At 40.4% G+C, this 25,536-nt stretch overlaps 3 protein-coding genes across 4 annotated transcripts; all 3 read right to left on the reverse strand.

Moving 5' to 3' along the window:
* Nucleotides 1–2,143: 2,143 nt before the first annotated feature.
* c12h5orf24 (chromosome 12 C5orf24 homolog) lies at nucleotides 2,144–7,933 on the reverse strand. The gene is made up of 2 exons (XM_041050776.1): nucleotides 7,773–7,933; nucleotides 2,144–6,394 (listed from the first exon to the last, which is right to left on the reverse strand). The coding sequence occupies exon 2, from the start codon at nucleotides 6,389–6,391 to the stop codon at nucleotides 5,768–5,770; it is 624 nt and encodes a 207-aa protein (XP_040906710.1). The 5' UTR covers nucleotides 6,392–6,394; nucleotides 7,773–7,933; the 3' UTR covers nucleotides 2,144–5,767.
* A 413-nt stretch (nucleotides 7,934–8,346) lies between these two features.
* On the reverse strand, nucleotides 8,347–19,297 carry ddx46 (DEAD (Asp-Glu-Ala-Asp) box polypeptide 46). Its single transcript, XM_041051743.1, has 23 exons — nucleotides 19,181–19,297; nucleotides 18,768–18,944; nucleotides 18,325–18,447; nucleotides 17,828–17,915; nucleotides 17,566–17,734; nucleotides 16,977–17,218; nucleotides 16,718–16,828; nucleotides 16,411–16,576; nucleotides 15,785–15,905; nucleotides 15,256–15,431; nucleotides 14,675–14,796; nucleotides 14,154–14,232; nucleotides 12,957–13,039; nucleotides 12,516–12,680; nucleotides 12,129–12,291; nucleotides 11,616–11,809; nucleotides 11,170–11,307; nucleotides 10,533–10,682; nucleotides 10,087–10,314; nucleotides 9,575–9,793; nucleotides 9,283–9,427; nucleotides 9,035–9,108; nucleotides 8,347–8,844 (listed from the first exon to the last, which is right to left on the reverse strand). Exons 1-23 carry the CDS (start codon nucleotides 19,195–19,197, stop codon nucleotides 8,797–8,799), a joined length of 3,198 nt encoding a protein of 1,065 aa, XP_040907677.1. The 5' UTR covers nucleotides 19,198–19,297; the 3' UTR covers nucleotides 8,347–8,796.
* Nucleotides 19,298–20,001: 704 nt separating this feature from the next.
* Nucleotides 20,002–25,177, reverse strand: camlg (calcium modulating ligand). Of its 2 annotated transcripts, none has more exons than XM_041052417.1 (4): nucleotides 24,864–25,177; nucleotides 23,624–24,084; nucleotides 23,216–23,281; nucleotides 20,002–22,886 (listed from the first exon to the last, which is right to left on the reverse strand). In XM_041052417.1, the coding sequence occupies exons 1-4, from the start codon at nucleotides 25,012–25,014 to the stop codon at nucleotides 22,695–22,697; spliced, it is 870 nt and encodes a 289-aa protein (XP_040908351.1). In that variant the 5' UTR covers nucleotides 25,015–25,177; the 3' UTR covers nucleotides 20,002–22,694. The 2 variants fall into 2 exon arrangements, with proteins under 2 accessions (XP_040908351.1, XP_040908350.1); XM_041052416.1 differs by having other exon boundaries at nucleotides 23,624–24,087.
* Between the last annotated feature and the right edge of the window lie 359 nt (nucleotides 25,178–25,536).

Consider the following 25,536-nt stretch of genomic DNA (forward strand, 5'->3'; position numbering starts at 1 on the left):
CCTTCCTTTGCAGGAAACATGCACGATTACAGCAGCAAAACTATCTTCTGTTTGACCAGTGTGTCAGATTCAGCAGCAGAGACCACTTCCTATTGTGTTCTGTTGATTTCCATTTCAGTCAAAGTATCACAAAAATCTGTCGTTTTCATATTAAACTTCTGTCCTATGAATCCTTTGGTAACAGATAAACATGCGCTGATGAAGGTAATCCTTTGGTGGAAATGACAAGGCTATTTTACCGGAGACAGCACAATCATAAAATGAAGTTTTTGAAACATCAACTGTTTTGCTGAGGAAAACAGTTCACAAAAAGTTTTCAACAGACTATTTTACTTTCAGGTTTATTACACAACTTTTGAACATTCCACAACAATCATGCAGGAATAAAATGGGAATAATACAAAGCTTTACAGGCTTCGCCAATCACACTTTAGGAATATTGGGCTTCACATCTTCTCAAAAACACTCAAAATGTGAGGTAATTTTTTTTTTTTTTTTTATTCATCACCGAAAGACAACGGACGGATGTGTTGATTTAATGCTGAAGATGGTCAGAGAGAAAAAAAAATGCTCAAAAAAACAAACATTATTATCTCTGCCTCATGTAAGCACTGATTTAACTTGACATATTAAAAATAACAGAAATGTCAATAAATGAACCCCTTTATAGAGTCTATTTTAGGTAATCCACCTTCTATAATCATCGTTTAATCCCATATCCTTTTTGCGATGTCCTTCTCTGAGGGTCATGATCCAATGAGTCAGTGCCTTTCATCAAATAAACAAAATTCGAAAAAAGAAATAGTTTTTAGCAACATTTAAGTTCTTACACTTTGCCCAAGCATTTAACCAAATATTTTGGATAAGAACTCAAAGCCACATAGTGAATCAGAGGTACACAGACCTTGAGGGTGCTCTGAGGTGACACCTTCCATGCTGGCAAATACATCAGTCATTACACTGTCATCATTTCAAGGTCTTTGATTTTCACCATGTAGAACAAGTGTGTGAACAGTACAGAAAGTCAAACAGCTGAGATAATATGACACAAAATCGTTGTGATGTTCAGGTGTTCATATGGTGCAGAAAGCCCCACTTAAATTCTTTCCAAAAAATCTTAACAGTGTTGAACACTTGGCTGACGACAGCCATCTCTGATCTTGGTCTAAACATACCATTTTCACCTCCAAAGCCTGACACAGCCATAGCCAACATTTATAACTCAGTTTTTTTTTCATCTGTATGAAGCTGAAACATGTTCCTGCGGTTTTCTGTCCATATTCTGAGCTAAATATCTACTGCTCCTGTATTGGATAATAAACTTTCTACAGCTCCTAATATGCAAGACAAATGATTAATAACCCAGCCCTACCACACAGATTGAACTGCCATTTTGTTTCACTGAATCACTGAATAAATCTGACATGAGGGGAGCATTTCAGAGGTCTGGAACCAGGCTACGCAGGACATCATACTGTTCACTCCATATGCTAGATATTTGTTGTTGTTGTTGTTGCAGCTTTGAAAAATATTCATTTGTTATTTAATTAATTTTTTTAAAAAATTTAAACTAATACCATTCTAAATAAGCTCATGACCTTTGTGCATCTTTACATCTAGCTGTGCAGCAGCTGCTGGCAAACTGGTACCCAGTCAGAGCTTTATAGGAGCTAAAGTCATTGAAGCGACAGTAGATACACAGTCAGCCAAGAATATGGAAAAAAGAAACACAAAACATTTTTCAGCTTTTCAGTTAAGAAGCGTCTTTAAGTTTCAGAACCTATAGCAACAGAGGCTGCCTAGAAGATGGATTGGCACACACAAAAGGCCTTTTTCACATCAGATAATTTTTTGAAAGTGTTACTGAGAACATCAATGTTCCATTCACGTGTCCCAGTAAGCCATGACAGTGTGGCAGTGAGCCACCAGGTGCAGTACCAGGACGCTGAAACTGAAGCAGCTGAATGGAATTAAACCATTATTAATTTTATTATTTATACCTACTGTGACATGTCAAAATCTCTGCTGTGAAAAAGGCAGATGATGTGTAACAGTGCATCCTACCAGCATGTTTAGGCTCCACTTTGCTGTGTGAATCCAAAACATGAAAAAAACAAATAAAAAAAAACAAAACAAAGAAAGACACAAACCTCAGAATATGGGACAGCCAGGCATCATGTCAGTAATAACCTCAACCAAAAATGATCAGTTACATGTTAAACATGGCTACATAAGAATTATATATGAAAAGAGAACTTTTTTCAACATAGAATAACAGTGGATATAAAAACAAAGAAATGTAAAGAATTAAGTTTACATTGTCAATGTCTTGCAATTTACAATGCATTCAAGAAACTGCCATTTCAGTCATTTGAGCCGTGAAACGCGTACACCTGCACGGTTAGAGCTTCAGAAGCAACAATTATTGTATGAATCCTACAATAACACTATCTTTTTATGGGGTAGCGGTCTCCAAATGCTTTTTCATTTACATTTCAAACAGGAGTTTTCATGCTAAGGTTATTTTGTGAGATGTCGGAATATTTTTTGAAATCAAATAGCATAAATACCTACAGTTAGATAGCATCATATTCTTTGGTAAAGGAGAATGAAAAGGATGTTTGTATGTGACATTTCAGTAACTTCTGTTAACACTACACACATCAACAAAACAAGTGATAAAAGGCCCTGTACACCAGTATCAAAATACAACAATAATAAAAAGTGATAGTATCAAAGTTTCCACAGTACAATACATACGACAGATTATTGCACCAAATTGAACAATTTAAAATTCTGTCATGAGAGAGCAACTCAGTGAAGCTGTATTATTTCTTCACTCCACTCATACCAAAAACTGAATGATCATCAGGGCAAGTTGTATATAATAGAGTGGCAAGTAGTCCAATAGCCAACCGGTTATTTTGGATCAAAATTGTATTTGACTACATGTGATTGACTGTATTTACGATGCATTAAGCATGCTGTGAAATAACTAATGTCAAACCAATTAAACTATTGCATCTCTTCATTTTTGTCCTTAAGCCTGTTTGAACTAAATTATATCATGTTACATCAACATTTCACAAAAACACCAGCTTCCCCAAGAGTCAAATCCAAGTCCTCTACAGGGTTATGATAATGTACCTAAAAAAAAAACACAACATAATAAATAGCAACATTAAAAAAAATCAGATGATTTGACCTTGTGATTTTTTTTTTATACTGACGGATTGACTGTGCAAAGTAAGAAGCAACATGTAGAAATTAAAACATGAATACTTAATTCAAAATTTTAAAACATTGTTATAACTTGGTGTGATGATTGTAAATAAATGAGACCATTACTGAGATGATTAGCCACTACCACACCCTGTGGCAGTGGTCATAAATACTCCATTAGTCTCCACAAACATAGCTATGAGTTGTTATTCTCTGGCACATGTTGACGAGGACGAACAGTCTGGAAGTAATTTTTCTTTTTACTGTTAACTGTTCTCCTCTGTCTCCAACAGGTTTGGCTCTTTGCTCTGGAGGAACAGGGTCTGTCTGCAGATTTCCCACCGGCTCACATGGTAAAAAAAAAAAAAAAAAAAATGCAGAATATCGGCCAGCAGTGGGTGACAGCCTCCTCAGTGACGGTCTCATTTGTTCACGATAACTTCCTCAGCATTAAATGTGTGCAACAAAAACGAATAACATAATTGGTGCTTTAGTTTATGTAAATATCTGTCACACAAATGTCACATCAAATAAATGATAATAATAATAATAAATGTTTTTTAAGATAGTTTGGGTAAAATATTTTTTACAACTACAATGTAAATGCCATATCAATCATCGTCAGTGCATTCAGCGACACATTCATGTTGCAAAGATGATATTTTGAATTTTCTTGGGACAAATGTGACATTAAAGCAAAAACTACCTTTATCTGTATTTGAACTTTGCTTCTTCACTAAGTTTTTTTTTTTTTTTCAGACTAAATATGCATCCAGTGGTTTTTTATGTATAACACAAAAGATACAGTCTTTCTTTGGGGGACAGACTTTCATTACAATGTGAAGAGACAAAGTAAAGCAATGTAGTCTCTCTCAGTATATATCTATTAGGAGTCACAAAGATATGAAACTGACCTGATTTGGCCAGATTTTGTTGTATGAGTTGGGACATTACAAGAAAAATGATAAAATTTAGTTGGATTTGATAATAACCACAAAATAAACTTCTTAGAAATATTGCTGAGAGACATTTTAAGACTGGCTGTAAAACTGAACAAAAATATATCTAAGCAGGAGGAATCAAAAATTGTCAGGTATCGAAAGTTGGAAATAAATATATTGTCAGATTTTTAGTCCTGTTTACTTATTCTTTTATCAGATATTACCAGATTTAAATCACAATGTTGCTAATTTAAGACAGTATTTTACTTAGGTGAAGCTTTTCTTTTGCTGCTTTAATGTGAGACAAAATTAAACACAGATGCTTTTGAGAAATTTGGGGTATTACGTAAATCTGAGGAAAAAAATGGGGTTGTGTACAAAAACAGATATAAGACGTGTAATTTTGGTAACTGTAGCAGCACCCGTCCCATGGCAAGCTAACAAAACCATTTCCACCAGAAGTACACAAACAAGTTTCCCATTTTTACAGTGAGTCTAACAGCGAGTAGACTTTTTGAACTGTCTGGTGGCCAAGCTGAGCTACCTCAGATTTTACTATTAAGAAGAGCGATCAAGTATCAAGCATCAAGCAGAACATATAAACACTGCTCTTCCACATGTTTACTCACAAAGAAACTTTTCCATGGTGATTAACGAGCAAATGAGGCAACCGCAGTCCACATTAACCAATTTTTAGGAGGCTGTAATAAAAAGCAGGAGGTGAACTGAGCTGCTGCAAAATTTTGTTTGGAGTTGAATTTCTCACAAGAATCTGTGAGTTGACTCAGCTGCTTTCATAATATTTGCATGCAAATAATATGTAGACATTTTGTGAGGTGACCTTTAGAGAGTGAACAGTCTAAGAGTTTATTAGCAGGAGTCATGTTTCTTTTTAATGTGAAGTCTGTAGCTGTGAAAGGTTGAATTAATTCGATTTCAGTTGTGGGGTGCTGTTAGCCTGAGGGATTATCTGTACATCTAACGATGAAGTGCCATTGAGCAAGACACTTAATCCCCAACTTTTCTTACACATTGCCCCTTTAAAGAGCAAGTGCAAGAACAAGAGTGACTATCCAACAACATTAGCTAATAGGATATTCAAACTGTAGTGTGATGAACATACAAAGTAAAATTTATCCTTGTTTCGTGGTGTAAATCCCAGCAAATCTTCTCAACGATGGTCTCCTTTGTTCACAGAAATTAAACGTTTTAAAATGGATGTTTTAACCCTTTGTTGATGTTAAAATGCTACATATAGCACACTGAAAATTTAACTTGTCATGAATTCACACTACAGTTGTTCACACTACCTTTGCTCCATGAACATCTGGTTTTACTTCTTTCCCCAAGAACACAGATACAGCAATGAGTAGTTCAAACCTTTCACAGGCTTTAGATCTCCAGCAGTAGCACTGAAAACTAACAGTATTATATCAGGTGGCAGGCACACAGATGACACCAACATAAATCATAGAAAATTTCCTCCTCTCAGTCTCAGGGCAGTCTGAGAAAGAATACAGTCACCCCCAGTATCTGGCAGGAAACCTGTACACATGCGTCTCTTATTCCACTGATGGAGGGCGAGTAGAAAGAGGGTAGAGCTTTTACTCATTAGCTGTCTTCTCTTTGCAGGAAGGTTCACAGAGGATTTCTTTGTGTGGTAGAGGATAAGGGAAAGCCGCTCCGCTGCAGTTGCTACCATAAGCCAGTTTGTTGAGGCGAGAGAGGCCTTTGATGCTGCCAGGAGGCCGTCCAGGGCTGACCTTGTAACCCGCTGCTCTGGTCGTACCTAGAGGCCTTCCCGGGCTCGTCTTAAAACCAGCAGCTCTGGTGGTGCCGAGGGGTCGCCCCGTGCTGGTTCTGTATCCGGCTAGCTTGGTGGTTCCCAAAGGCCTCCCGCGTCTGCCCGTCTTCCCAGCAGCCTTGTTCTTCTTCTTGGGGTCGTCTGGTGCTTGATCAGTGCTTTTAATGCCTGGTAGTTTTCCAGGTGAGCGGTGGTCACCCCCTAGCACTTCCTGTCTCTGGCACACCATGGGCTTGTGGCTCTGGGTGGGTAAGGCCATGGGCGTCAGCGTCATCTGAAGCGACGACGGAGGGGGAGGAGGGTAGAACTTATTGGACTGGGAGGTGCACAGGTCAAAGTGGGAGGTGGGGTGGTGGCTGTCCTCAGCTAGGCATGACGGCCTGCTATTCATGCAGAAGTCACTGCTTGTCACCTGGCGCATCATCGTCTGCTGGGAGTTGGAAAAATGTTGTAAGTGGGTTGTACTCACACAAAGATAAAAGGACAAACCTGGACACACTTAGGGCTTTACAAGCTTGCATTTCTTAGGGTTTGAGTAAGTCCAAAGCCTAAGATTTGAAAGGGGAAATGAGGACATCCCTACATAAAGAAAGTCTAGCCTTGTTTGGGACTGTCTCATTCACCGCAGAGGGAGACAGTCCTGAATGATTTAGGGGCAGGCTAATGTGCGCTGCCCTTTATAAGAGCTGAGGAAGTTAACCAGAGCTGCATCTTCTAACTTCAGCAATGTTTTCTGTTCACCTTGCCATTGCTTTTTTCTGTCAGGGTGTCTGGATGTGTGCCTGTGCTTTCCTGAAAATCCTGCGTAGAATCCAGGTTCACATACTGTTTGTTGTATTTGTTGTGAATAAAATTCCCTATTATTATAAATGTATTCATAAAAAAGCCGTTTTATAAATAGATTGTGGTTCAGATGTCCAGCAGCCCTTTCCCTGAGGGTAGGCAATCACACAGTCCTTTGGACAGGTATCCCTAATGCAGAGGTGTCCAAACTGCTCCACAAATGTGGCTGCAGGTTTTTGTTCCAACCAATCAAGAGCACACAGTTTGACCAATCAACTGTCTGAAGACTGAGATCAGTTGATTAAATTAGTCAAGTCCGGTGTTCTGCTGCTTGGTTGGAACAAAAACCTGCAGCCCTTTGTGGAACAGTTTGGACACCTCTGCCCTAATGAATTAAAGAGCTAAAAAGACAAGCCAAGTGTCATGGTGGAGGAGGATTTTCCACAACCCGGCAACCCAAAAGCTCTTATTATTAGCATAGTAAAGTAAATTACATATTAACCATAAACAAAGCTATCAATTAAAGTCTAGAAATGGCACCTTACCAGAAAGTGATGCCACTTCAACAACACAATGCTCTTAACTAACGCGAGGCTATAAATACTTTTCATAAAGCAACAAAGTCGGAGTGCTGCTGATGAGATTCCTGTCTCATCTCCTCTGCAGAAGAGGACACAGGATGTAAGGAGGTGTGGACTTTACTATCACATACACTACACTGTCTGTAGTAATATTCATTCACAAAAAACATGCACAGGGATTCCGCATCTTTGCGTCCAGACGACAAAAAACCCCGCTGCTCTCCGCGTCACTTCGCCGCTTCGTAACAACAGAAGCCTCGTTTTTGGCCTGAATAACGGTTTGTAGACAAAAAAGGAAATAAAAAAGAAAAATGTTTAAAATCTTGACGGAAAGAGCGGAAAAGTGCGCACATACCTGATTTGAGTGTTTACGTCTGAGCCATATAATCGACCTAAATACACCCCCCTCGCCAGCCAACGTTAGCATTAAGGTTACTGTACCTCGATTGTTCGCAGATCTCGGAGCAGAAAGGGTTAAGGAGAAAAATGATCTTTCATCCCTCAAAGCGTGAGTCGATCCATTTTCCCAAATATTTTCGCAGCACACGACATCGGACATCTAACGCGCGTGTCACCACGTCGGATTGTTTCGGTGCGAGCGTTTATAAGACGCGAAAGCTACACAGGGTTTTATTTCCCAGCTCCAGGGGTTTGGATAAGAAACGCAGCCATTTTCCATTAAAAATTAATAAGACGGTGAGCGCAGTCTGAGCATGCGCAGAGAGGCTTTTCTCCTTCCCCTCCTGAACCAGTTTGACATCCAGACGCTGTTTTCACTTTAAAATCCAGAAAACTGCTCGTTTGCGTCCATCAAGCGGCAATAATTCTGCAAAAAAACGTGCTTTATTTTTTCATATTGTTGTCCTCATTGTCCTGAAATTGAGCCATGATCCAGTTGCACTGATCCCACTACTGATGAATAATAAACAAACGAAAGGCTCCTGAATAATTAAAACAGTCGGTATAAGTGCAGTTTCTACCAGATTTGCTAATGCAAACAGCTGGACACATCCAGTTTACTTCCTTAGCAACACATTGTTTTATTCTTAAGGAAAGTAAAAACATCTTTCATCTGAGGATTTCTTCATAAAGACAATGGCTGTTATGTGGCTTTTACATACAACAGAGTATAATCAGACTTAAAAAAAAAAAAAAGCAACATTAAAGAAAATGTCTTACATTCAAAGACATATTGTATTTATTATTGTAGATCTGTGATGTTTTGATGACACTGACGGTGAAAACGGCATCACATTTTGATATTTATGTTGGTATAAAAATCACTGGAAGATCAGGTGAAGCACAGAGGAAACTACGGGGGGGGATAACAAAACATACACTAAACTTAGGTTACTGAACTTATTATTAAAAATATAGACTAAAATATTCTTCAACCAATCTGATGAAACAGTAGAGATGACAAGAGACTGCTGAGAGACGGAAACAACGAGCCTTGGCTTTTCCTCTACAACACTTTGTACCGGCCTTTGCTCGTTGGCTGGTAGGAGTTTTGCTAGAGAGAGAAAAAGGGGAAAAAAGGTCAATGAGCAACTTATTTTATTGATACTTCTATCAATACCACCATACACTTCCTGCTCTAAAATCTAGTGCCAGAAAACAATGTGAAACAGGTTCCTATTTAGCCTGATATCCACATGATATCCACTGTTAGTTATTGATTTCAAGAAGCAAAAGGTACTTACTAATCTGATGAGCTCTTCCTTGATTAACCGTGTAATCTCTGTTTTGGCTTTCTGCACAGCCAGTTCATTAGCACCTAGAAAACAAATACAACATTCATATACAGTACATGCAGTTCAATCAGACACCAGCAAACAGGGAAACTTCCAGACGTAAATAAAGGATGTTAAAAGAAAGAGTGTAAAAAATGTGTGGAATGTGTAAAATTCCAAAAAGAAAAAAAAAAACTGGAAATAATTTCGACACATACTCTCAATAGCCAGGTAGATCTTGCGTTCTCCCTCCTTGGGCTCTTTGCCTGGAGGAAAGTAGGTTCCTCTGATGGTGATAGCAGCTTCAGAGTATTCACCAATCCTCTGCAGAGCTTCTTTAGATGTCACCTTCCACCTGGCCGTCTGGGGAAGAACAGAATAAGGAACATTTTATATGATTTTTATTAGATACTTTTCTATCTGGCAATGAAAAACCCAAAACCAAAGATCAAAAATAAAACAGGAATCTGCTGAATATTTCATGACAATTCTGCACCGTGCGCTGCTGACCTGAGGGAAGTCATTGATCTCCAGCTCTTCTTCATATCTCTTGACGGTCTCTGCCTGTTCAGCTGCCTGCCGCTCCTCCTCCAGCTTCTCCACAGGGGTGTAGTTCAGTTTGGCATTGATCTTCTCCGCCAGCTGCTCCGCGATGGTCTTGGCCGACACTGAGGGTGTCATGATGGTGCCACCCCGCAGGATGGCGTTTGTGGCCTGCTGCATCACATCCTGTGCATGAAGGGAAAGCCCGTTTGACTTTAGTTGGTATTTTTGGGAGGACACATAACACAAACTTATCAAACAATATGAAAAACCAAGAAAGAAACATGACATGAAGGGCAGAAAATAACCAAAAGAGGCATTAGGTGAAGAGATTGTGCGGAATAAATAAAAACTGGTGGTCTCTTTTATTTATATTTATGGTCATCTGGACCATCAACCTGAGGACAGTGACCAAAGGTGGGACAATAATCAGAGTAACTATACATATATATCTTATATATTCCATCAGTTTGACGTACCTGAGCCTCAGCACCCAGGTTCTTCTGAGCGTTGATCTTGAGCGCCAGCCTCTTGGCCATCTCCAGTTTCTGGATGTTTCCAGCAGACGTGGGTCCGAGGCCTGGCAGCCCTCCGGGGGCAGCTGCTGTGGTGGCAACTGTTCCTGCTGGACCAGCGGCTGCACCGGGAGCAGACAGATCCTTCACCCTCTTCTTGGAGTTGAACATGCTCTCGATTTGCTCCTCAATCTGAGGAAGGGGAAAAGTAGAGGAGATGATTGAGATGGTTTGGACTGGTATTGATTAATGAGTAATGGTTATATAACTGTAAGTGGGAGGACAGCACACTTAATCTTTAAAATCATGCCGAGTGCTGCATTTTGTTCCATAAACATGCTGCTAATTTAATTAGACTGTGTCAAACATTTAGATCATGTAAACAACAATGAAATTTAAAGGCTACTCACGTCCAGGGCTCCGTCCTCATCGTCAGAGTCCTGCAGTCCAAGTGCAGCTTTCTGCAGTTTCTTTCTTTCATTGGCAAGGGCATGTTCAGTCTCATCAAACTTGAAGCCTTTTCCTGAGAAGCCACTGCTGCTCTTAATGGTCTTACCCTCCTGTGTGGATGAAGAAGGAGAGAAAAAAGGAAAATAGGGGGGCAAACTTCAATATCAAGGTGATGCTGTAGATTTAACACTTTCAAAAGCTGTACAAAAATATCTTTCTACACATATTTCTAGGTCACCTGCTGGGCCTACTTGCTAATTGAGACACCAACGATTGCCACAGATTAAACCCATTTAACTATGATTCATTTCAAGTAGTGTTATTATCATTCTTAGCAGATATTCTAATACAAAGTACGTGATAAATGAATAAAGAGTGAAATATAAAACAGGTCACTAGTCCTGTGTAACTGTAAAGAAAGTGTTGAAATTCTTCCAACAGGTCTCCAGAATGATGATGCATAAATTCTGGGTAATGATGTCCATTAAAATTTTAGGTATTCAAACTGTGTTCTGCATAGCATTGCTTTGAGACTGCATTTAGCTTTGATGTGCACACACTTTTAACTGTTTCAGATTCCCCTTTCCCTCATCTTACCGCTTTCTGCTGGTCTTTGAAGGAGGCCCAGAGCTGCTCCAGCTCTGGCGGGACAGGAGAACCTGACAGCTCCAATGCTTTGATGATATCGCCAGCATAGCGAACCTGATCCTCTGTGATGAAGGTGTAGGCGTAGCCCTGAAAGAAGGAAAACAATGTAGAGAAAAGCAGACGTACAAGGATTTAAACTCTATCTTGGATGCTGCAGAACCAGAGAATAAACTCTTTTATATTCCATGCATTCTTCTTCCTTTTAAAAACCTGGTGCCTTCATTACCAACAATGCCAAAATCTTCCCTTTCCTAAGGTGTAGGAGAATCTATGGTGGCCCCCAGGTAACATAAAAAAGCAAGAGGCCCTCTCTAGAGCCAGTATTTGGTTTGTCTGTTCGGGACTATTCCTAAATATTATTTTATATTCCTAAACCCTGCCTTTAAGTGACTAACCTTGTTGCCTGCTCGGCCTGTGCGTCCAGCCCTGTGGACGTAGTCCTCGTAGTGGTTGGGACAGCTGTAGTTGACCACCAGGATCAGCTGCTTGACGTCCAGGCCTCTGGCTGCCACAGAGGTGGCCACCATCAGACGACAAGCTCCATTCTTGAAGTCATTGATGATGCTGTCTCTGTCGTACTGGTCAATTCCTAAGAGGAGCATGAGAAAGGAATATATGAAGGACCACAATGCCAAACATACCCATAACCATATCCAGAAAGCAGTCAACAGCCAACTCCTTAAGGTTATCCAACCGAGCTGAGGAAGATCAGAAATCAACTGTCTCTGATGCAGCTGTTGCTCTAGCAAGAGTCAAGTTGCCTTAACCAGATTACTCTCAATTTCTTTCATGTTGACATTTCTGGTGAGTTTACCGTCATAAATTTGGAATTTTGGATTACTACAGGAAACTGCTCATTAAACCTGTAAAAATATCAGTGTTTCACCTCGTCGTAATCAGTGCCTTACCTCCATGCAGTGACATGCACGGGTATGAGGCTTTCATCAGGTCTTTCAGCAGTCCGTCAGCATGCTCCTGTTTGTCCACAAAGATGATGACGGAACCCTTCTCCTGGTAGTGACCCAGAATCTCCAACAGCTTCAGGAACTTCTTATCCTCATCAATCACCAGCTACAGAAACAAATACAAAGAGAAAAGGAGAGAGGAAGGGTCAGCGAGAGGTGAAGGGTCTGATGGGTTACCAATATGAATTTGAAAAAAAAGGACAATAACAAAAACTGAACTAGAATATTGGTAAGCCAGCACCAGCGTCTGTCTAGGTTCTGGACAAAGACCCAACAGCTGTGTTAAAAAAAAGTTTAGAATGAGGGAGAGGTGAAAAATAGATAATTTACCACGTGTTGTTCCACATCGGAGCAGACGACACTGCGGCCTCCCACCTGGACCTCAATAGGCTTAGACAGGATCCTACGAGCCAGAGCCTCCATGGCTCTGGGGAACGTGGCCGAAAACATGACTGTTTGACGGTCTGGGCGCACGTTGTCCACGATACGCATCACCTGGCAGAGAAAACAGATGAGACATGGAGGTTAGTGAATTCTGTCCATTCATTCTTATTTTTGAGTTGTTTTTTCATCTTATGTTTCTTTGTTTTACACAGTAGCATAAAATACAAGACAACTGTTAATACTGTTCTTCACAGCAAAAAACACTTTTGAAACAGGTTCTGTTTTCTTTCTGGGGGCATCAAACATACAAAGTTGACAACTGCAGCATTAGACAAAAAAAATTATGAGAAACCATGTAGTCAAAATATAAATATGGGTAACACCTACCTGCGGCTCAAAGCCCATGTCAAACATCCTGTCTGCTTCATCCAACACCACATATGTAACTCTGCGCAGGTTGGTGACTCGACCTATACACCACAGGAGACGAGCACAGGGAAAACAGTTAACTTCAAGAAAAGTCAGTCCCCATACACATCCTGCCTTCTTCAGAACACAAGAAACTAATCTAACAAACACAGAAAACCTGCAGGAACTACTTGACAATAAAACAAGGCATCCTAAATTCAGCACATTCTTCAGTGGTCTAGTTTCAAGTGGCCAGGGTTTTATTTTATATGTATTAAAAAAATTTTTTTTTTGGGGTTGTCTCTGGTCTTGCGTACCATCTCAGGGGCATGAGGGACCTGTAAAAGTCAGAAAACAGCTTCAAGATACACTACAAGAGATGGAGCCCCATCAAGCATTATCTGACCAAGCGCCTTTTCACCTACAAGGGAAACATATTACAGATTACCTCGCATGTGTGGAAACCACAAAAAAAAAAAACTTATAATAACTGCTCAAAACAGGTTTACATAAAGCACAATTCAAGTCAGCAAATGTAAGAAATACTATTTTCTAAAAACATTTATATATTTATATAAATGCACTGTGCTGCACAGGGCTCTACAATGATAGTTATTCTCAGAAGACACAAGGACTCCAAATGAAAAATAAACAGGCAGGCAGATTATTTTTTCTATGGATGCATGAAAATCTTTTTAGGTTTTCCTTAATGTCAAGTTTGCACGTGTGCCTTTCATCTCCTCTAAGCAATTATGTACTAAAACAACAACACCGTAGAACCCTGGTTGAGCATTCAGACTACTCTCATTTAACATAATAAATTACAGATCCTGACCAATATATCCATATTACGATACAGTTATCAAACATTATGTCCATCTCTGGCTCGGAGACTGAGGAACCATGGAGGCAGCACCAGGTCCACCTACCTGTACTTGCCCTGATCTTCAGGAAACACATCACTGTCTTGTAGATATGACTGATCCCAAAGGTGGTCAAATAATGTCAACAGTTTAGTAAGTGGTACTGACTTAGTTCATTATGTACGTCATCATTTTGTAACATTTGTTCCATGCAAGGTAATTAATGAAAAGTTAACAAGGCATCAAAGGTGCTGATTTGCATTTACATCCCATCAGAATAAAGGAGTGAGAGGGTCACAGTGTATGAACTCACCACTGTTGGCCCCCAACATGTCAATCATTCTTCCTGGTGTGCACACAATGATCTCGGCTCCTCTCTTCAGTTCAGCAATCTGCAACCCAACAACAACTGACATTATTAATGCAATATTCAAAGAGTATTTGTCTTCACACATGACAGGTGTACTGTTGCATAACTGTTATTTACATGCTTGTACCAGTTTATGGTTTTTTTTTTTGAAACAGTCAAGGAGGATTTAATTAAATCATGTTTTAGCTTTAGCTTGCACAAAAAGATTCTAACATTCAGACCCCTTCAAGTATGTAATGCACTGAGGTAATCCACTGCGCAACCACTAATTACGACCTCAGTAATGAATGTATAATTGAAATTACACATTTCTGACGATGCCAACAAAAAAAAAAAACAGAGCACTATAAACTTCTTAAACATCCTAAAGTTTAAACTTCATCTGTTAGATTCACTTGTATTGACAAGCATTAAAGCCCCTTCCACATAAAATAAACAGACAACATTAGTGTATGTGTGTTTACCTGTTCACTGATACCCGTGCCTCCATAAACACACACCACCCTGAGCCCCAGGGGTTTAGAGAACTTCTTACACTCCTTGGTGATCTGCAGAGCCAACTCTCTGGTCGGAGTCATGATTACAGCTGTAGGAGAGGGAGCGAAACAGGATGAGGATCGAAAATTGTGTTTTCTTTCATTTACTAATTTAAGCTCACATTTTCAAACTATTTATAAAATCTGATGTTACATATTTGGCAAGAACATTAACTGAGGTAAAATGGACTCTGATGACTCTTAGGGTGGCTTATTAATCAGATTAGAACTGCTGTGGGAGCATAACAGCCAGGGGTTATTATCCCAAAGTGAGATTTTGTATTTTAGTCTTCCTTTGACCTAAATTTGGGTCATGAACCAAGTCTCTGAAAAGCACAGAAGAAGGACATCATAACTCCGTTTCCAACAGTCTAAGCTCTTACTTTCTGTCCTAACCCACTTCAGTTATTCATATTTTCTATTTCAACATAAACAGAATCAGGAAACATTTTTGTAAACATTGGATTAGAGTAATGACTAAAGAAAACATAAACGGATCTGTTCCTTACAGATGGGTCCCTCAGATTCCTCTAAGGGCCTCTGGTCCATGATGTGTCGGAACATGGGCAGCAGGAAGGCTATGGTTTTCCCGCTGCCAGTCTTAGCGATGCCAATGAGGTCTCGGCCTGACATGATGGCAGGGATGGCCTGGGCCTGGATGGGGGTGGGCTTCTCGTAGCTGTGCCTGGGTACATATTGGAGAGAGAAATTAATATGAATATTACTTGTTCATGTCCGGTCACAAAGAATCAAGTACCATGACATGTACAATGTAAATACGTCATTTCCCGTTTAAGCTGACCTGAAATTGGATATGAGTGGCTATACTTCTTAAAGAGTTACATTTATTATAGATTTTGTCATCTCACATACACAATAAGCAAACACTTAATATTTTTTAAAAATGGAAGCTACTCATTGTGCTCTGGCTCAAGATGACTGGCTAAGCATATTTTCATGAAATCAACTGTCATCTATATTTCCCCAAAAAAAGTTGCCTAGTCCATCACAAAAGCAGCCACCATCAGTCAGACTCACTTCTTCAGAGCGTTAAGGATCTTCATAGACACCCCACACTGCACCCAGGTCTTGATGGGTTTCGGGCAGCCTTTCCCTTTAACAGTAATGCCTTCCAGGTCCAACCTGTATGCGTTCACCTCTGAAAAGATTTTAAAAAAAACAAAACAGACAGAGTTAGAGTTAACAGGTTATGAAGTATGATAAAGACATCCCTGCATTCTCTGAACACTGTACAGGAGCAATACAAGTTTCTCACATTTACACTGTCACATTTAAACAGATCACAGCAATATTCAATAAGGCTACACTGAGCAGTACATAGACAAAATGGCTTCTGTTCCTAATGATTAAATACAATACTTTCAAAACAGATGACCTTTTCGCAAAAAATGTTTGCTGTCTATTTTACAAATGTAGTTACACAGACTATGGATAAATTACAGTTAGATTTTGAGGACTAGATAATTGGCAAAGTGAGAAAAGTGGAAAATCCTTCCACTTTGTGTTAAGAGAGGTATTCAAGTTAGGTACGTACAGTGGGGTAGGACACCAGTGGCAGTTTTCATATTAAAAAATCTCTGTGTGGGGATAACAGCTAATCAAAATAGAAATCACTAAATATTTCCAGTTTTCTGTTTACTGACCTTCTGGAGTCATCTTGGCCAGCTCAGGCACCTCCACATAGAAATTTTTGCGGTACGACTCGTACTGGATCTTCCCGTGGTCAACGGGCTCCAGGATTTTCCTTTGTTTGGTCTGGAAGCCTGTCAGAGCTGTCTGCAGATCCACCTCCTCCTCCTCTGATGAGTACTGTCAAAAACATACATTGAGACATCAAGAGAAACTTTAAGAGAATGTCAAGCTTGTAGCCTAATATATGTGAACTCTTACTTTTAATTAGAACATGTCACATATTTCACACACAAATCATTAAAGTGGCAGAAAACTCACCTCCATGGCATCCTGGTCATTCTCCATCAGCTCACCCTTCTTCTTGTGAGTGTGAGGCCCTTTCTTGGTTTTAACTACTGTCACCACTTTGGTTACAGTCATTGCTCCTTTCTGTTGAAAATGAAAAAAACATCGAAAAATACTAAAGAACCGGACTGTCTATGTCTATTTCACAAACTAAATACTTTGAATAGATGGCTTTCCTATAAATGTTCCATATTCCTGACGACATTAAACATCAGCATCCCTTCACACTCACCTTATCGTTTCCTTTCATTGCTCCCATGTTGAACTTCTTCACCTCCTGTTTCACCTCCTCCATGTAGGCATCCAGTGGATCCACGTCATCCTCCTCAACCTGCTGTTCCATGGGAGTCTCCTTCTCTTTCTCACCCTCCTCTTTCTTCTCCTGTTTTACCTCCTTCTCTTTCCTCTCCCCCTTCCCTTCCCCATCTTCGTCATCGTCTCCCTCCATCGGAGCTGAACTATCCTCGTCATCGTCTGAAATGAAGAGTCAATCGTAAAGCTCTGTAGCGCTAAAGCTAAGGTCTGTACTGGTCAAGAGATCAGTCAGCTGATAAAGGTACATTCATCAATTATAACCTGATTTGAACTGATTAATTTAATTACTTATCAAGCACAAATATCAAACATTTGCTGGGTATAGTTTCTCAGTGCCTTCACTATGCAAAATAACACCTGACTCCATTATACGGGAGCAACCTGCCAACTGAAACTTCAAGTGGATTTGGCTTATTCCTAATAGGTTACACATTGTTGTTCATAGAGATAACTTAGACAGCTTTAGATAGAAGTATTGCAGGCTATTTTTAACAATGCCTCCTCACCATCATCATCCTCCAGGCTCCACTTCTTGCCCTGCTTCATCTCCTCAAGTTCTTTCTTGATCTCTCCGATGTTTTCGATGGCCTTCTTCCTCTGCTCTTCCCTCCATTTCTCCACCCGCTCCTTCCTTTTCCTCATCTCCTCCTCCAGCTTGTTCTGGTCAAAGTCTTGCTGCATGGACAGACAAGAAAGATCTGAAATATTTTTCTTCTACTATGTGGTGACATTTTTGTGGTTAACAAGAATTGAATATATCGCACTTACATCCTCAACCTTCTCGTCTTCTTTCTCCTCTTTAACCTTTTTCTTGTCAGATACAGGATCCAGATTGTCTCTCTCCTTGCTCCTTGACCTGTATGGAAGATTACAAAAACAGAATAAAAGAAACAGTACTGTGTGACCCACAGATTTAACAGGGCAAGGGGCGTGACTACTGAAGATCACAGAGTGTTTGACTTCATTTTTGGGAAAATCTGCAAGGCCTTTAACAGAAGTCCTACCTCTAATCTCATCATAACCAGTTCACAGCATATTATCAAAGACAGTTTCTACTTAATGAGAGTGGTGAAACTACTTATGTTAACTGCACATACTGTATCTGGCCAAGACCCAATTTAAATGTATCACCCTGTGCTGCGACTTATGTTGACTGCATCAAAAAGATGCAATCGTTTACAAATTACACTTTGATGATTCTCCGGGTTTTTGTTACCACAACTCTTAATTATGTCATGAGATGATTTATTAATTTTAAACCTCACTTTTCATCTGTCTTTCTGCTCTTGCTGGGGCTGCCGGATCGGGACCTCCGGGCTCTGCTCCTGCTGCCCGACCTCCTCCTTTCTCTGCTTCTGGATCTCCTCCTGTCTCTGCTCCTGGATCGCCTAAATAGCAAAGGCACACATATGACATAAGAACAACAAAAGACCAGAGGGAAATAGCAGCAGTCACTTTCTCAGGAAGTTAACTTAAGCTGTGATTAAGCCCATTGATTTTTTTAACCATATGCATAGAAATTCACAACCTCCATCATGTCAATCATGAACACAAGTTCAATCCACTTTGGGTTTTGCCTTTACCTTTACAACTTTAACTGGAAAGTACATAAACATCTTAAAGTATGCGTGTTGATTATAGCATAAAACTCCGGTTTTCTCTTTAACACCCACACACTGTGCACAATACAGCATCGTACAACACACACCTGGCTCGTTTTCTGTCTCTGGACCGGGACCTGCGGCGGTCCCGGCTCCGTGACCTCTCCCTCCTGCTTCGGTCTCGGTCTCGGTCCCGGTCATCCTTCTTGGAGCGTTTATCCGGGGAGCGACTCTTCGATCGGCTACCGGACCGTCCCCGAGACGCCGAGCGCTTCCTGTAGTGTCTGAGGACCAAACAGCACAATAGTCACGTTGGCTGACAAAGTGTTGATAGAACATTACATTAAGCAACTTTTTAAATCCAAATTCCGCAGCTGTATGAGATTAACTGTTGGAAGATTCACACCAGCATCTGGACGTCTCAGCTAGCATGCTAATATTAGCCATCTAAATTAAAAGAGCTAAAGTTAAGCAGCAACAGGAGGAAAGACGCCACATAAACCGCACAATTCTTACATACCTCGACTCACGTCCCATTACTATTCCACGACGTTCGGCCTTGTAAAAAGTGAAATCACTTCTCAAATTGCAACGACTGTTGAACGCTGGATGGTTGTTTGTTTCTTTGAACCCGCACGTAAGAAAACTGCGACAGTTCAGTTCACAAACTTGTAGCGTCAAAAGCGTAGTGCGCCACCCCGCGGTGGGAGGTCAGAAAAAAAACACCTGTTTTACATATGTACTTTATTATTTTAAAATCTTTTGTCAACACAATGTTTCTACTGTTTTCTTCTGTCAACTGGTAATCACATTATTCCTCCACTTTTAAAAAAGAAAATAAAAGCAAAAACAAAATAATGATTACGGTGAAACCTAGCGCTCATCTCTCCATCTTAACATGGACGGGAAATATTGTCAAAATCAACAGTGTGATGTTAAAGGAAGAATATTTTTTAAATATCAATTTATATCTGGATTTTTAAAAATCACACAATCACGTATTATCAACAAATTGATGTTTCACTGTCTTGCATTTCTACTACTACAACTACTAAAGACCAGCCCGATCTGTAAATCTTATTTTAACTGAGATCTCATTTGATAATGAATTAGAATATAGAGAAATTTTTCTTAATTTTGCTGGTGGCCCTCATGGAGCCCCACAGGGGCCACAACGCCACTAAACTTCTCAACAAGTCATGACCCCAGCTCAAGGCTTTTCTTAAGGATGGCCTACAAGCAAGCTATCAAGGGTTTTAATAAGGTTTTCAGCAATGTTTATTAATACGCACTGTCCCTGTTACATAACCCGGTGAAATAAATCAATAAAGTGAGTCACAGTATGTCACACAAGTAGTATTTATTTGGTATGAACTGTCCGGTTATTAATTCCCGTGTATCTTCTTAATCAGAAACTGTTTACTTCATGTCAACACTAAATTTGTTCCTTAGGTTCAAATATGTACTGTAAGAGCCATTAAAAACAGTTATTCTGTAAACGTTATCAAAAACAATCAAGTAGGTCAGACGAGTCGTAAGATAAACCACACCAATTCATTTACATGAAGAAAATGTATTCACATTAATAAATTAATTTGGATGAAATTAAAAGTATGCGGCGAGAACATCGACAGCACAGAAGCAGAGGGTATACTGTAGATAAAGCATGTGTGAAAGAGGCTTGAAGAAAGCAAAGCAGGACACGTCACCAGGGTTACTCAACACAAATAAGCGTACAAGCTCTCACTGCCTCACACAAAACTGCAGTGACAGCACTTTCCAGTAAAACCCATAACATTTCCATCAGACTTTTCAGTAAGTACAAATACTGTATAAAGTTTACTGCGTTTTTTTCAGCTCATAGCCGTGCAAAACAATACACTCCACATTCAAGGACTAAATGCTTCTTCTGACTTCACAACTTAAACACAGGAGTAAACTTGTTCATGATGTAGGTGGACCCTTCTGAGCACTTGATGACAGGTCGCAACAGAAAACACAACTTAAAGTGCTGCCTATGAGGAAATCTATCACAACACGAGTACATATGATTCATATCCACCAATTAAAGGAAAGGTTACGTTCTTGAGACACCTATTAAAATCATCAGCAACTCACTACCGTTGCTCTATCAAACCAAGTTCTGATTTTCCGTCCATGTGTTGTGACCTTAGAATAATAAACTTTGAGTTTGATGCGATCGAGAAAAGCTCATTTGTTCTCGATCCATTCACACTCATTTAGCCACAGCAGCTTTGTCTCCTCTAGCCTTCTGCTCGGCCCTCTAGCTGAGTACAAGATATTAAGATCAAGATCTAGGATCACACGGCTGCGTCTCCTACTATCAGATCATTAGTGTGTTTAAATGTAGTCTGATTTCAGGAATGTATTTCCTTCCTGAACTCCTTCCCTCCTCGCGCTCGACAGAAAGCTTTAAGGTGACCGTGCAGCCATGCTGGAGGTCCTTGTGAAAATGTGGTTCTTTTTTTTCTTTCCAGCTGATGTATATATGGCAGGGAAGAGGGCCATGTGTGAAAAAAAAAATGTCAGGTCTCTGAGATTAATCACAGAATTCATACAAAACAACAAAAAAAGAGAAATAATTCAAAGATTTAAATCAGAATCCTGAGAATAAAGTCAGACATCAAATGTTCTGAATCTTGAAAGGAATATCAGAGCACGTGTTTTTAAATGTTCCAAACCTCTTTGTGATTAAGCCTTTTTTTCCTTTTAAGGAAGCTCTCTGTTGCACCGCCACAATGGTTACTATTTGTGATACAACTGTAAAGCCTCAAGGTCGTCCACAGCATGAGGCACAGACACTGCAACGAATCAGCAGAGGTGATGATATAAGGGAACTGTAAACCACCTGCTGTCTGTCAGTTCTCATGTTCTCTGATTAATTCAGTCGTCGGCTGTTGGTCATAACGGAACAAGAACCTCAATAAACCTCTTCACACGAAGGCTGTGGTCAGTTCATTTGCATTTTAGTCAATTCAGGAACTTGATTACGTCAAAATGAAATAAACTGAATCACTTTTAACCCAAAAAGGTTAAGTTAGCTCTGTGTGAAGTATAGACTCAGGTTTTAAAAGGCATAAACTGAAAATGCACTGACCCCCAACCGCTGCTTACTGACTGCAGGGCTGACTAATGTGACAAAAAAGGCATTCATAGTGTTGTATATTAGTTGAGAGATCATTTACCTCCAAAGTAGATTTGGTTTTACAGCAGGGTCAGAAACCAGCTGAGGAGTCTGGCTTGTACTGGCTGAGAATATGACACCTCACCAAGCTTACGCACTGTCTTTGGAGTTTACTGAGATATACATGAACTCAGGGCTGGGCAATAATTCAATATTACTGTCCACTGGCTTTCAGTGGAATTGCATCATGGCAATATGAACTTCTTGTATTATCTTGTAACAATATTCTGTCAAATCCTCTCAAAGAAAGCAGCAAATGTATATCTTTTAGTCTGGTGTTAAGTTAAGCTCCTAAGATACTGTTTTCCACACATGTAGTTTTTATAATGTATATCATGATATGCATCAACTTCAGAAGTTTCGGAAATATCACCCAGCCCTTGAGGGACTCTAGAGTTTCCCATTCGTAAGTTAAATGGAATCTGTGGCTGATGAACTGTATTGTTGTCATCTTTTCAGTACATTTACCATTTTCGGCGCTTAACCTGACAAATATCCACCAGCATTATGAATGGCTGTACATTCTTCACACACGTAAACACAAACTATTCTTCCTTTTCTGAGCTTCTGTCCCGAGCAAAGAAAGCTTGGAGATCTGTAACAAACACTGGACTCTGGTTACATGTAGTTTAGCCTTAGTGGAATCCTGCAGAGCTGAACTGACGAACACTCGCCCAGCTGACGCACAACCCCCAGTCAGCAGGGATTCGTTTCCAGACCATCAACAACAAACCCACGTCAGAAGGTGTAAATGAGCATGCTTTGTTGCTATGGGAGACAGAGGGAGGGGTCAACAAGAAGGCTGGGTCGCTGAGATCCTCCTGGTCCGTCAGGGAGTCTCTGAGCCAATGAAGAGAAGGATCTCGTGCGAGAGGATGAAGGTGAAGAAGTAGACGCAGAGGTCGGCGAAGACATCGCCCATCCTCCTGTAGGTGTCCATGGAGCGGTTGATGACCTCGGCGGGGATACCAGACAGCAGCAGGGCAGCGGTTAGCACAGTGGTCTTGGTCTTCTTCTCTACCTGGAGAAACAGGTAGACAATACAATGTCAAAAAATTTGCACATCTGAAACAGTTAGCCGAGACTGGGTTGTCAGCCATAGCACAAAGCAGTCAGGGCAACAGCGATGGGTCATGTCTAGGTGGAAACCTTAACCTTTAGCAAAATTATGCTAAAAAAGCTTACTGCTTTAAATTTTCCACCATGAAGACTCCAAAGTATCTCCTCACATTGATCACTACTTATTTGAAATCATGGCTAAAACATAAGAATCTGCACTTAACTCATACTGTTTACATAGACATTAAACAGTGCGAAAGGGATCATAAAAATAATTAACTGCAAACTCACCTTTGGAAAGTATTTGGACAGCCCCATGTAGGCCAGTTCAAGGGTCAGAAATGGAGCAAATATTGACTAGAATGAGAGAATATGAGAGTCACATCACTACAGCAGTACAATGTTTCTGGTAGTCAGATTTCTTATCATTGAGATGTCAGCATGTTATTGTACGTAACATCACCACAAAATTAATATCTGATACCATAACACGTGTTGTGGCCTAATGGTAGGAAGTTAGAATGAATAAAGAATGTGAAAATGGATAATGGTTGTTTACTTGCTGTCACGAAACCTTGTGCCTGATCTATCAAATGCATATAAATTACTTTAGTATCTATATTCTCATTGGTTGACACATAAAATGAGTCAATCTCACAGTTATCACAGCAACAAGGTGTCAACAGCGAGTAGACTCACCAGATACTTGCAGACAAAAACCCTGACAAAAACAGCGAGGAGGATGCTGCCGATGAGCCTGAAGATTCTGAAAGGATCAAATTCCTCTGAGTCCGACCCTCCGTCCTGGGGCGGCTTCTCATTGGCCAGCTGACCCCGCAGTTTCATGGCATCGTCAAAACGAGACAGGTACTTCTGGAGGCCTCGGCGCGGGGACCCGCTGAGGTCGTCTGATGCCCGCTCCCCCCTCGGTCTCTGCCGGACCCCTCCAATGTCGTCTTCCAGAGAGCCTCCAGGTAGGTCGCTGCAGTCTGGCAGGGGCGAGCCCCTCCTCTCTGGGGTGGCACTGAGGGAGCGGCTGCCGAGCCCTGAAGCCTCTGGTAGGAAAGGTGACGGTCTCGGTGAAGACGATGATGAAGACCACGGCTCTGTCCTTTCGAGGTCGAGGTGGAAGCGGGGTTCTGTGGGACGCCGAGATGCTCCTGCTGAGGATGTAAGACAACATCAGTGACATCACATTCAACTAATGATGAAACAATATGTCAAGTCATGTCAAATCTATTAATTGTTTAAGTTATTAATCAAAGACAAATATTAGCTGGTTCCACTTTCTCAAATGCATTACTTTGCGTTTCATGTCATTGTAAATTGAATATCCTTATATTTTAAACTGTTAGAAAGACAAAAAAGTGATCTGAAGACATCACCTTAGGCTATTGTGATAGCCATTTTCACTAATTTCTGATATTTCATAGACTAAATGGTTAATGATCAATCGTAAAAAATAATTGGCAGATAAACACTACATAAAGTGAATAACGACCCAGCTTCTTGACTGGCCCCCATGGATTCAAGATGACTTTTAAATCCCAAATCCCAAAATATGTGTGTGTGTGTGTGTTTACCGCACTTTGCATTTCACATGGCTGCGAGATTTTGCTTTTAGCTTTAAAGCTACTTAAATGATCTAGTGATAATCAAAATTGTATTTGCTGATTCACCCTTTGTGAGAGGACTAGCTGACTCATGAATGGGCTGATTCAGCTGTACGGGGAAACAAAGATGTCCAGGAAGTCAGATGTACAGTTACACTGGAGCTAGGGAGTTGCTGGTTTGAATCCCAGGCAGGGAGAATGCGCCACACATCTATTAAAAACACCTGTACTGAGAATGAATGTGGAAATAATAATATGGAGTACTGCCAGTAGAAGAAAGGTAATGTACTGACTGCGGACGAAGCAGCAGTAGCATCGTTACATACCGTTATTTTCAGACTCGTTTTTGGCGAAGCCCACGATCCTGTTCATCCTGTCCTCTGAATTCATGAGCAGTTTTCTCCTCCGGATCTCTGCTCTCTTCTGCGCCGCCGACAGAGAGCCTGTCTTCTCCTCGTTGGCCTCCCCGGACTCCATGTTGAAAGAAATCAACGTTAACTACGACGTCTGTTCACAGTGCAAACAAAAACAGTGATTCAACAGCTCGCTGTGCAAAACACAAAAGCCCCCAGCTCAATGAATTAAACAGTAAACATAGCAGAATGGACAGGAGAGGCTGTACGAAGAGCCAGATAGAGGACGCACAGTGATGACCTCAAAGCCGAGCATGACAAAGTGGTTTAGGTAGTTTTTCAGCCCTCAGCGCTGACTTACAGGAAACACAGGCCTTAACAAAGGGTGGGCCAGGACCAAACGCATCCACCCTACATACTTATTTTATTGTTAAAATGATTTTATGAGGTAAATGCATTATTAATAGGTTATTTGTGAATATATTTTAAGGAAGAATTTTCTTCTTGCCATTTTCTTTTAATTAAAAATCACATGCATGTTTTAACACAAGGCAGTGTTTGGTCGCAAATAACATTGTGTTCATTATGTGAATTCACTGAACTAAAGAGGTGACCGCTGTGCACATGCACACAACAGCAGCAAAGA

The sequence above is a fragment of the Toxotes jaculatrix genome, chromosome 12 (assembly GCF_017976425.1).
Source record: "Toxotes jaculatrix isolate fToxJac2 chromosome 12, fToxJac2.pri, whole genome shotgun sequence".
Classification (NCBI taxonomy): domain Eukaryota; kingdom Metazoa; phylum Chordata; class Actinopteri; family Toxotidae; genus Toxotes; species Toxotes jaculatrix.